Source organism: Carassius auratus, chromosome 31 (genome assembly GCF_003368295.1).
Source record: "Carassius auratus strain Wakin chromosome 31, ASM336829v1, whole genome shotgun sequence".
In the NCBI taxonomy this organism is placed as follows: domain Eukaryota; kingdom Metazoa; phylum Chordata; class Actinopteri; order Cypriniformes; family Cyprinidae; genus Carassius; species Carassius auratus.
In genome coordinates, this window is record NC_039273.1 from 27,718,938 (window position 1) to 27,731,105 (window position 12,168).

The 12,168-nt window shown below is 34.1% G+C and overlaps 1 protein-coding gene across 1 annotated transcript; it reads left to right on the forward strand.

The window, feature by feature from the left end:
• Positions 1-916: 916 nt before the first annotated feature.
• LOC113051036 (zinc transporter 2-like) lies at positions 917-11,902 on the forward strand. Its single transcript, XM_026214643.1, has 8 exons — positions 917-1,221; positions 5,746-5,954; positions 7,184-7,330; positions 7,832-7,985; positions 8,423-8,642; positions 9,710-9,815; positions 10,015-10,149; positions 10,588-11,902. Exons 1-8 carry the CDS (start codon positions 1,142-1,144, stop codon positions 10,731-10,733), a joined length of 1,197 nt encoding a protein of 398 aa, XP_026070428.1. The 5' UTR covers positions 917-1,141; the 3' UTR covers positions 10,734-11,902.
• The last annotated feature ends 266 nt before the right edge of the window (positions 11,903-12,168 follow it).

Genomic DNA, 12,168 nt, shown 5'->3' on the forward strand with positions numbered 1-12,168 from the left:
AGAGTATAATTTTATTGAATAAATAATTTAATATTTTCATAGTAATAATAATACAATTAATAAATTAAATTATTAAAGTTATAGTTCTCCCAACCAAAAATAACAATTCTGTAATCATTTACTCACATGGTCCAAAGATTTTATCAAAATATTTCTTGCTGAACCTACTTTTTGTAATCTCTGTTTGATGCTTTTCACAACAATGACTCTAAATTATCTTTTCAGAGTAATTTCTGCAAATTTGTTGTGCGATTAATTAGATTAATTAATCACCACATCATGTAATTAATTAGATTACAAATTTTAATTACTAACCAGCCCTAATATATATATATATATATATATATATATATATATATATATATATATATATATATATATATATATATATATATATAGGTAGATTGGCGCATATGGCTTTGGAAATACAGTGTCATATTATTATGTATGAAAATACCAAAGGATATATATAGCTATATACATAATTTAAATAATAAATCAAATTCCATTGCTGTGCTGATGCGTCATGACATCCTTTCTGCATTTTGTTAGGCTCGAATGGTAAAAACTTGTCAATTTCTGTTATACAAGCAAGCATGTACACCCCTTTGCACTGCAGCCAAAATCGCGCAGCATTTACTCCCAACAGTCGAAGACTTCTCGCCTTTTATGAATCCTACTAATGCTTAGGCTAAGCTCGTCATATTTTTTTTATGTCATGGCGACGTTGCTTGGTAGTTTCCCAATGGCGAACGACTGGTGCTTGAATATTACATCTGTAAGGATGACGTTGCTTTCATAGGCCTGCCTTTAGCTCATAAATATTAATAGCCGTGCCTTCACCATAGTAAGATTCGTAAACGAGTGGACTGGACTGCAGAATCTTCTGCACCAGATTCATTTGATCTCACCCACAGCCAAGTTTGCCGAATCCGCATACAGCATCGGAATTACTGACTGCAGGCTGGTTGACTCTTTTCTTTGGATCTGATGCAATGAGTGCTTTCACTCATTTCTTGAATCCTTCGAAGATGGCTTGGAAGAAATATTATTTTGCCGTCTAATTAAAACGCCCATTTGAATATTCGGGACGGTTTTTAGTAACTTGTTTTTTCCCTGGTCACTGAAGCTGCACAGGACCATGGATCCTCCACCGACTTCAGAGAAATCGCATCTTATCAACGAAAGTAATGCCAAAGTATACTCCTTAAAACTTAACAGGTAAAATTGCATTCAGCTGTTTTTTTTTATTTTGTTATTATTATTTTATTATAACTGTTAATTGAAATTTGGAGAAATGTTATTCGAAAATGCATGATCTGTAAATCTGTGCGCAATTAATGATCTGAATGATTAAAATGTATCTGTATGTGTAGCATTTTATGGAGAATACACCATTAATATTATTATTAATAATAATAATAATAAAATGACGATTTAAAATGGTTAGGTCTCATTGAGGATGTCGAAATCTTTTGGTATTTCATACATAATAATATGACACTGTATTTCCAAAGCCATATGCGCCAATCTACCTCTCGAAAGCCACCCGTGTTTATTCTGAAAACTACACGTAATTAAAATTACGTTACACGTATTTGTCAAACATCCAGTACACGAGATGCTTATAGTTTAAATTTAAAAAATAAATCATTTCTGTGCTTGAATTCATTTTGGACAGTAGCATTTTTGAGCAATGGCCACAGGGAAGTTTAGTGAGCAGAAGAATGAGCGTAGTCTACATAGCATGGCTTCCATATGTGCTAAGCATTTCATTGTGTTTCCTTGAAGTCATAAAAAATAAAAATAAAAGAACATCATTGTTATCAAAATCTTCACAGCCTCTTTTTTTTTCCCTTTAGCACGCCGGACTAAAATGATCCTAATGCAAGCAGGCGATAGAACAGTTTCAGCACCATGGACAGATTCACATGAGTTGTTAAAAAAGCAACAGTTCATTCAAACGCGTACTCAGAAATGATAACCCATGCATATTTAAAACATATTTAAACATTTAAACATTCATTTCAATATTATTCCTACTCCTAATTATAAGCAGCTTCCTGGAGAAAACCCTTTTTTTCGTCAGGGAAGAAACATTACTCGTGATTTAGGCTCATTATTGGGTATATACCTAAATAACAGATCAATTAGAGTAGCTACTAGGTAGGTAACAAAAATCATCATATGAATAATACGAAAATATGACACAAAACAATTATGTGTTTTAAATGTAAGGTAAGATTTTCCTGTAAGGTGAATATTTAACACTCTTTGTTAAAAGTGTGACATAAACACACACACACACACACAAAAAAAAAAAAAAAAAAAAAGCTGTAAAAACGAGCTTTTGCATTTTTGTGGAATGTAAGATGATGTAGAGGAAACGATTAGCTATATTCTATTTAAAATGCTTAAGTTGAACATACTGTATGTTTAAAAATGTGCAATAAAAATTAGTAAAAGTCAGACTACAGTTGACGATTGTGCAAATGTTATATTGCCTTAGAAATTATTTTCAAGTGTGCACTGAATTGCAATGAACAGCCTGCTGTTGGATTGTGTTCTTGAGTGAGAAATGGCGAGAGCTCAAGAAAATGAATTTAGATGGATGTAGCAGGTGATTTCTAAAGCTGCTGAAACAAATAAAGGATCACCTAGTTAGCTTGGAGACATGTTACATTAACAAAAAGGTAATTTCAAAACATAGTACACTGGTGATGGTAGATCAACAGGTCATCTGAACAAATATCGAAGGACATGGAAGAAAAGGCACCTGAGAAGTAGATGCTGTCCAGATAGGTGCTGTAATATTCTACCTATAAGTAGGTATTCTGTTTAATGCAATGTTTTCTCGAACTGAAAATATGCCGCGCTTAAACAAAATTGTCTTTAAGAGATAAGAAAAAATAGGAAATTGACTCGCTATATGTGATAAATGTTCGCTATTTTTAACTATTATTATTATAGCAATCCTCCGGGTATAATGTTAAAAACATTTATTTAAATAAAGATTTTGAACGTTATTCTTTAGAAGAAAGAAAAAGGCTTCGCAGTCTTAAAATACTGTTATATCAATTACAGAAAATCACAGCACAACACTTTGCACACTTGTCTTGATCAGTGACGTGTATAAGTCCTCATGGCCCTGATTTCATGCTCTGCTGCATTTCCACAGGATCGACAGCATGTTTCAGCCTAAAACCTTCTGCCAAACTCCACATTCACCTTGTCCTACAAAATATCATTTTATAAGTAATTGTGTTAGATTGGACGAGGTACATACTTTGTCTTATTATAATATACTATAAGTGCTATTAAACCTGCCAGGCGTGGTTGCCAGACATTCATTGTTTCAATTTAATTTTGAAAATTTTGTTTTATTTTTTGTTTTAATTTTGTTTCATAATTTCAATTATATAATAATTATAAAATACGGCGACGTTTCAAGCAGCAATTTGTGCCAGCTGTCCCGACAAAAAATGTTAAAGGTTACTAATCTATTTTAGAAATTTTGTCGAAATATCAACAATTATTGGTTGTCAACCAATATCATAATAATACATTAGAAAACAATAATACATTATAAATAATACATTAGAAATTTATATTAACAAAGTAAACCCAAAGCACCATGCACATTGGCAAAACTAAATAGGCTAACTCATAAAATGTTACAAAAATAAATAAACAAACTATTGTATATAAATAAAAAATAAGAACAAACATAACTTAATGTAGCCTATATGCTAATCAATGTGATTATTCTATGATCTGTAAAATATGAGGTGGCTTGTGTTTTTACTTGCAAAAACCCAATTTCACAAGATTTTACTATTATTATTGTTTACAAAACCCACATTTTTAGTGTGAGTTATTTTGAAACTGTCAAGATACATTCAGGTTAACTGATTTTTTATATATCCTTTTCTAAACTGGGAACCTAAGAAAAGCTTTCATTTGATTACGGTGTGCCCATTCACATTTCACATGCAATTTAATCTTCACGCAGTGAGACGCACTCCTCAAGCACAATTATATTAGACCTATTATTATTTAAAAAATAATAAAAGCTGCAAATTCATAACAAAATTGCATAGTGTCAGGAGATCAGAAAATAATATGATTTGTATGTATGTATGCTTAATGGTATATATGGCTCTTTAAAACACACACACACACACACACACAAAAACACTGTGTATCATGTCTGTGTCCCGGTGGGGTGATTAAACAGACGCCGTATTCCAGTCGACTGCCTCCTTTAAAAGCAGCAGCGATCGCGCGCGCCTGATGCAGTACTCTGGTTATCTCATGCGCGCCGAGATTGCGCTTTCCGCCCCATTAGCCCCATCATAGCGTCTCTCTCATTAACACACAAGACAGAAGGTGCAAAAACGACCATGTCAGCAGATTTAAACTCGGGGGTCCTCTAGGTGCTCATGGTATTTGTATTTACCCACAGTATTTTTTCCCTACAAAGCCCTTCTACATATGATCCACTGTCCACTGTTGTTTTTAACAGAAAAGAATGCAAGGAGCTCCTAATCATGACTTAATAAGTTGGAAATAGGAAGTTTCAGATAGCACATGAAGACAGCAGAGAAGCTCTCTCGCTCAACACAGTGGAGTGAATCGTTTTGTTAACTTTGTGGTTTATTATTTTGAGTCATGTGGGATGTGGTAACACACATCCCTCTCACATTATATTACTTTACAGATCTATCGCTTTTACCGCTCAGAAATATTCAGCAATCATGCAGCAGGTATCAGAAGATCTGCACTCCGGTGCAGTTTGCCTCACACTCACTGATCTATATATAATTGAACTGCTCTCTTGCCCAACTCTTCCAACCGAGCCAGAGACTGTTAAACAGAACGATCACACTAATCAAACGAACAAGGATTTGGGGGTCAAATGCGCTCCAGCACTGTTAAGATTGCCTAGTGTGAGCTCGCCCTTATTATTCTCCTGCATCCCAGACACACGAGTCCTCTACCCGCACATCAAGTCTTACGGGCCACACTCTGCTGCAATGGTTCCCGCAAACGTCCAGGTCTCTAATAGTAAGGTGCCTGTTATAATGTTATGATTGAGGCTCTGGACTATGAGCATAACTTGTTTTTCTATAAATATTTTCTATAAAACAAACTATAAAATATTTATATAAATGTTAATGTACTGGCAGTGACAAGTAGCTTGTTTTATTTTTCATTTAATCACATTAATGTTATAAGTTGAGATTAGGCTACAAAAAATATTTTAACTCCTACTATGTAAAATGAACATTGCTGTAAAAAGCACTTTATTTGTTTAAAGTGTTTGCAAACCAAATGTTATTACACTTTTGTTCATAGCAATAAGCCCAATACACTACTTTTTAATGCATTATTAGTTATGTGAATAACAATCTGATTAATTGCAATTAATCGCAGACAATAATGCGATTAATCGCGATTTAGAAAAATGTAATCATTGCCCAGCACTAATGTATATAGTATGGCTGAGTGGTGAGTTTTGACTGGTAGTTCATGCATTTAACTATAGGAGCCTATCCCAGTTTTTCAGGCCACAGGCGATTTACATGTAATTTTTTTACATAAAATTTGCATCTTTTATTCCTTGCATAACTCCCTGATATGCTAGCAACTAGAACGGTTGGTATCTTTTTGTTGGCCGATTTACATGTAAGAGTTGTAAGAAATTAAAATGGTGCGACTACACACCATGCGTTGTTCTTACAGTGAATTCTCAGGTTCCAAAGAAAGTTGTCCAAACTTGCTTTTGGGAAATGGCGACATGGCTGGTGCTATCGAGCTGAAGAGGCCCATTGGAACTCATTGCCATGGAAAAAAAGCAGCATTCATCGAGAGCCATGAGAAACTCATAGCAAAGAAGAAACTGTTCATCGCCTCCATAGTCTGTCTGGTTTTCATGATCGGAGAAGTTATAGGTAAGAACTGGGCCTTTTTGGAAAAAGTATGGGGTTTACTAATATGATGAAGCCAGAATATTTGAATAATTACCATAAATGTAACATTACTTCTCATAAATATAATATACTACATTAAAAGCAAATCAAAGTTATGGCAATGTTTTACCATTGAGTAGTTCACCCAAAAATGAAAATCAGCTGCAAATGTATTCACCCTAAAGCCTTCCAAATGTAGATGACTGTTTCTTCATCTGAACAGATTTGGAGAAATTTAGCATTTCATCACTTACTCAATGAATCCCCTGCAGTGAATTGGTGCAGACAGAATGTGTTCAAACAGCTGACATAAACATCACAATAATCCACAAGTGATCCACACAACTCTGCTTTCTCTATTGCTTTCCTCAGAGATAAAGATGTCTCATCTGAATCAGGAAATATGCACAGATCAAGCACCTTCTACAAATAAAAACAGTACTGTTTATAAAAATGTTAATGCAAAGCATTTATTTTGCTTTGTCCTTGAGTGCCAAAGTTGCTCTCTTCACAATAAATGCTCGGATTGCATTTCACAATCAAGTAAATGATGATGGATTAAGCAATTTGCCATTGTAGCACAAAATTACTTGTCCAGTCCTTGATTCATCTATTAAATGTGATAACCAGGCTTTTCTGTTTTGTTTAGCCTGTACAGCACTTTTTATTCAAGTCAGCATTCACAATCCAAGTACACTTTAAAATAATTAGTCACTCTTTCTTTTAAACTACAAATGATTTATGCTGTGTCAGCTTTCTTCAAAGCAATTTGTGCCCCACTTCACAAAGATTTCTATAAAACTTTTTGAGTATAATAAAATATAGACATTTCAGAATGAATGACATTTACAGTTAATGCTCTATGGTGGATTATAACAGCAGATTATCTCTTGTCTAAACTCTAAAAAAAAATAAAGATTATTGCCATTGATGGTTCCACGAAGAACCTTTAACATCCATGTATTCTTTAATGGTATCAAATGCTCAAATGGTTCTTTATAGTGGAAAAAGGTTTTTTTTTTAATGTTCTCCACACGAAGTAAGAATGGTTCTTTTAAGAGCTGTTTACTGAAAGCTTCTTTGGGGAACCAAAAATAGTTCTTCTATGGCATCAGTGTGAAAGCTCCCATATGTACTGTAACCTTTGTTTTTAAGAGTGTATATCTCTAATAGTTGCTTATTTCTTATTCTCTGCTGTTCTTGTGATGCAGGTGGTTATCTAGCACATAGCCTGGCCATTATGACTGATGCAGCCCACCTTCTGACTGATTTTGGCAGCATGATGGTCAGTCTTTTTTCCTTGTGGATCTCCTCAAGACCACCAACCAAGACAATGACCTTTGGCTGGCACCGATCAGGTAAGTCCATCCCAGACTTCCCAATTCAATCTTATCAAATAACATGTGGCATATCTTGTTGATGCTGAAAATGTGAAATCTAAATCATGCATATAAATGAAATAAATATTTTGCACAGAAATTTTATAGAAATATATTTTTTTCAAATAATTTTTTTTTTTGCTCACCTTCATGTTGTTCCATATCCATATGCTGTTGTTTTCCATGCATAAATCCATGCATAAGTATAATTTAATTACATCACTTTTTTCCATACAACAGTAGTTTATAGTGAACACATTTGTTTGTCAAACCCCAGAATAAGCATTAAAATACATAATTACATTATTGTTGTGCTATATTCTACATCTTCTGAAGTTATAGGAAAGCTTTTGATAAGAAGCAGACTGAACGTAAAGTCATTGTTAACATGTAAACTATTCCTTTAAAGCAGATTTTTAAGACTTTGCTACATCCAGCTGTGATGTCAAACCATATTTGTCTCAAATGAACATCTCACAGAGATTCTGGGAGCCCTGATATCTGTGATGTCCATCTGGATCGTGACTGGGGTGTTGGTGTACCTTGCCATTGAGAGGATAGTAAAAAAGGATTATGAAATTGAAGGCCATGTGATGCTCATCACCTCAGGTTGTGCCGTCGTGGTCAACATCATGTACGTAGACGAACGCTGGAATTATAAGAAGCTAAAGTTGTAATAGTTTAGGTATGATTATGTTGGCTTGACAAGTCTACTATTTAAGTTGCTGCTGCTGCTTCTTCTGAGACCAATTTTAGCAACAGACTAAAACATGCTAGCGATATGCTAAACAAATCATGCTTCAAACAGGTTTGCAACATAATATAGACTTTCTCTGAGAAAAACCTTCAAACCCCAAGCAAAGTTTATTTAAAACAAGGCTTTGTCAATCCAGCATCGAAATATGTTATCAAACTTTAATCTAGTTTTTATATAAAATCCAATTTATTAGAAATACAGTCAAAATTCAGAGATTTAATTAGCAATTTTGGAATGTACAGATGCTTTAACAATAAAAACTAGAATTTCGATAAATTTATATGCTTTTGTGTGCATTATTATTTCTATTTTAGAATGGCCTATATTCTACACCATTCCACGACCTTCCACAGTCATGGTTCAGGCTACCACAAGATTGATGAGAATGGGATGAGCCCTGTGGGCCATGGCCACTCCCACAGCCTCCTGGGTAATCATGGGAACACCAGTGTCAGAGCTGCATTTATTCATGTTTTGGGGGATCTCTTACAGAGCTTTGGAGTGATGGTGGCCGCCATCATAATCTACTTCAGGGTAAATGAACACTACTATAAAGAATCATCCAAAAAAAATGATCTAGTCTCTTTTAAGCCCTTAAAACCCAATATAAAAAGAAATTTAGTCCAATTAACTTCCATTTACCAATGAATCAGAATAACTTGTGTAAATAATGGATGTAAAAAGTTGTTTTGTTTGGAGGCAATACATACATTTTTCTTTTAGATTATTGTTCACTGATGAATCATGAACAGTAAGAGTAATTTCTAAAGGCAAATAAGGTCAATTGTATAGTTTTAGAAAAATCTTATTTAATGGTATGCAAATAGTTTATGAAAGATATGAATATTAACTGTATATTTATGGTGGTGGGTGAGGAGATACTCCCTGACAATGTAAAACATTTTGAGTGCCTATAGAAAAGCACTATATAAATGTAAGGAATTATTATTATTATGTTTATTTATTATTTTGAGAAAGAAAATACATTCTAAACTAATTATTTACACTCCTGTTTAAAAGTCAGTAAGTCATTACTTTATTCAGCAGAATGCATTAAATACGTTAAAGTCTTTAATATAAAAATAAAATACTTAATTACTGTTCTTTTGAACATTTCAGTCCATAAAAAATATACAGCAGGCAGCAGCATAACTGTTTTCAATGTTGATAATAAGAAATTGAGCACCACATTTCTAAAGAATCATGAGACACTGGATATTCATCTTTAGCATTACAGGAATAAATTCTATAATAAAGTAGAAAACTGTTATTTTGAATTGTAATAATATTTCACAATATTGCTCTTTTACTGTATTTTGGATGAAATAAATGCAGCCTCTAAAAAAATCTTACTGACCCCCAACTTTTGAACAGCAGTGTATATATATAGCCTGCCCTTTCTTTTAGATTATTTATTTATTGAAATCAATTTACAATATCTTATAAAGGGAGACGAATCTGAATTCTTCCATGACTCTAAAAGCACCTAAGTGGAGGATGTTTCTTCTGACATCTGTAATCTAATTCAATTTGGCACTTTGCAAAGAACCATCTGATTCGGTTCTTTAATGCATCAGTAACTCCTATTCTCTCTCACGCAGCCAGAATACAAAGTAGCCGATCCCATTTGCACTTTCCTTTTCTCTGTGTTTGTCCTGGGCACTACCATCACCATCCTGAGAGATGTCTTCCGCATTCTCATGGAGGGTAAATTTACACATTTAATAATTAAATTACAGTTACCTTACTCTTAATTACATAATATATGCATGTATTGTTACATAATACATGTGGTTTAATATATTGATTAGTATATTGATACTCGTCACCTTTAAATGCAAGCTATGAATTTCTCAGACTGTTTTGCCTCTATCCTTGTAAATTCGTGTCATTTGTCTGTGTTCAGGGGCCCCCAAAGCAATAGAGTTTAATTCAGTGAAGGAGGTGCTGCTATCTCTGAAAGCAGTGAAGGCCTTGCACAGCCTGCATCTATGGGCTCTCACCATTGGCCAGAGTCTGCTGTCTGTTCACATAGCTATTGGTAAGTTCATTTAATAACATAATGAGGTATAAATAATGAGGTCTTTTTGACCCTGTGGTTCAAATGGATTTTAATATTCATCTGTTTTGATTATTATTATTTGTGGTTCGTTATATTTGCCTCAAGGTCAGTATTTCAAAATTAGTTTACACAGATCACAAAATTATACAATATTTTCTATATTTCTTCATAAACATGACCCAACGATCAAGTCCTGAAAGCTGACAAAGAGAATCCAATCAAACAAATGAGACCTGGGAATGACCCTAAATCGTTTTGCATTTCAATACTAATATGATACAAATACTATTATACTAGTTTAATATTACTAGTGACATATTATACTAATACTAATATCTGCATACTAATATGACATAAATATATGAACATTGAAGCTCAGCATCATCTATTTAGATAACCATTTTTTTTTCTCCCAAGAGGAGAACGCTGACCCTCATAGTGTCTTAAAGGAAGCCACTGAACTCCTTCAGACCAAATTTGGGTTTTACAGCACAACCATTCAAGTGGAACCTTATTGTGAGGACATGATCCACTGCGGCCAGTGCCAGGACCCTATGGACTGAGTTGTCCAAGTGCCCCGGTGAGAGGAGGATGCCTGTATAAAATGTATGCACACATATTAAGCTTCATTGAGGGTCCAAGCCAGAAATGGAAACACTGTGCAAATGTATCATCTACATATCATAACGAATATGTACATGCCAAATGCATTTCTATCGATTACCCAAAAAAAAGAAAAAGAAAAAAGGTTTCACACTGTGCCATCTTAAAAGTGCATCTTCAGCATCAAAAATGCATCGGTTTATAGAAGGAATAGCTTTTAAATGGTGATGTTAATCTTAACATACTGTATGCAGAGATAAACTGAACTGAGTGGCAGCACATAAATATGAAGCCTGGAGGCATCACTGTGAGCCTTTTTATTGTGACTTTGCTTTAAGTTTTGCTTGGCCGGTTGGCATCGTACATTACAGCAGAAGTGTACTGTAATTGCCTGTCCGTGGTCTTGGGACAGTAAAAGATGGGTATTGATGCGACTTCCTTTAAAACAATTAGATGGGGTTTATTATGCCCCAGCCAGCCTTGCGTCCGCTGTCAGCATGGTTCTCTAATCAATGTGAATGTCCACCAAACTGCGGAATGATGTTGTAGGGTTTAAAAAGAGATTATGCTCAAGTGTAATTATGGATTTTGTTGGCAATCTCTTACTAATGTCTTGTCTCATGGTACAATACTATTTGCAAAAGCAGGCAAGTGATTAACTCTCTTCTTCTTCACTGGCTGCGATATTGAAGGTGCTGTTGTGGTTTTCATGTGGCTTTTAAACAACAGTGGAAATACATAGCTGATGAGGGAAACAACTAAGAGTGATATTAAAGGTGAAGTGTGTAATTTGAAATGCTTTATCCCAGTTTCATGTGCAGAAATTAGCATAAGTAAAATATTGTAGGCTTATATCCCAAAAATTATCTGTGATAAGCTGTTTAGCAGGGATTTGGTAATGTTCAAAATAACATACTACTATTACTGCAGTATGTACAGTACCATTCAAAAGTTTTAGATTTTTTGTTTAATCTACTTTTTGTTCAGCAAGATTGCATCAAATTGATTAAAAGGGACCAAATAGTTTTTTTCAATCCTGATACATACATACATACATACGCACTCACACAAATTGCAGCTTTGGTGAACATCAGAAACTTCTATCAAAACATTACAAAATTCAATAAACCCCAAATTTTCTTTCCGCAGTATGCAAATATCGGTTTACAGTATAGCCGACCATATGTGGATAATACTTGAGTATCAGACTGTCAAAATTAATATAAAATGCAATTTTATACCATACGTAGATGGAAGTGGAAGCCACTTGTTGATTTATACATACAGTGTAGTACTAACATACAAAAAATATCTGTATGTATAGAATATCTTCATGTAGTACATTTGCAAAATGTCCAGTATACAACAGAGCACTGCAGTTTCCCAGCGTTCCAT

What these genes read in the sequence shown, in the direction of transcription:
- LOC113051036 (XM_026214643.1), top strand. Translation starts at nt 1,142, where the DNA reads ATGGATCCTCCACCGACTTCAGAGAAATCGCATCTTATCAACGAAAGT. An exon ending in CATGATCGGAGAAGTTATAG is followed by an intron (nt 5,955 to 7,183) that starts GTAAGAACTGGG and finishes CTTGTGATGCAG; the next exon opens with GTGGTTATCTAGCACATAGC. An exon ending in GCCGTCGTGGTCAACATCAT is followed by an intron (nt 7,986 to 8,422) that starts GTACGTAGACGA and finishes TTTCTATTTTAG; the next exon opens with AATGGCCTATATTCTACACC.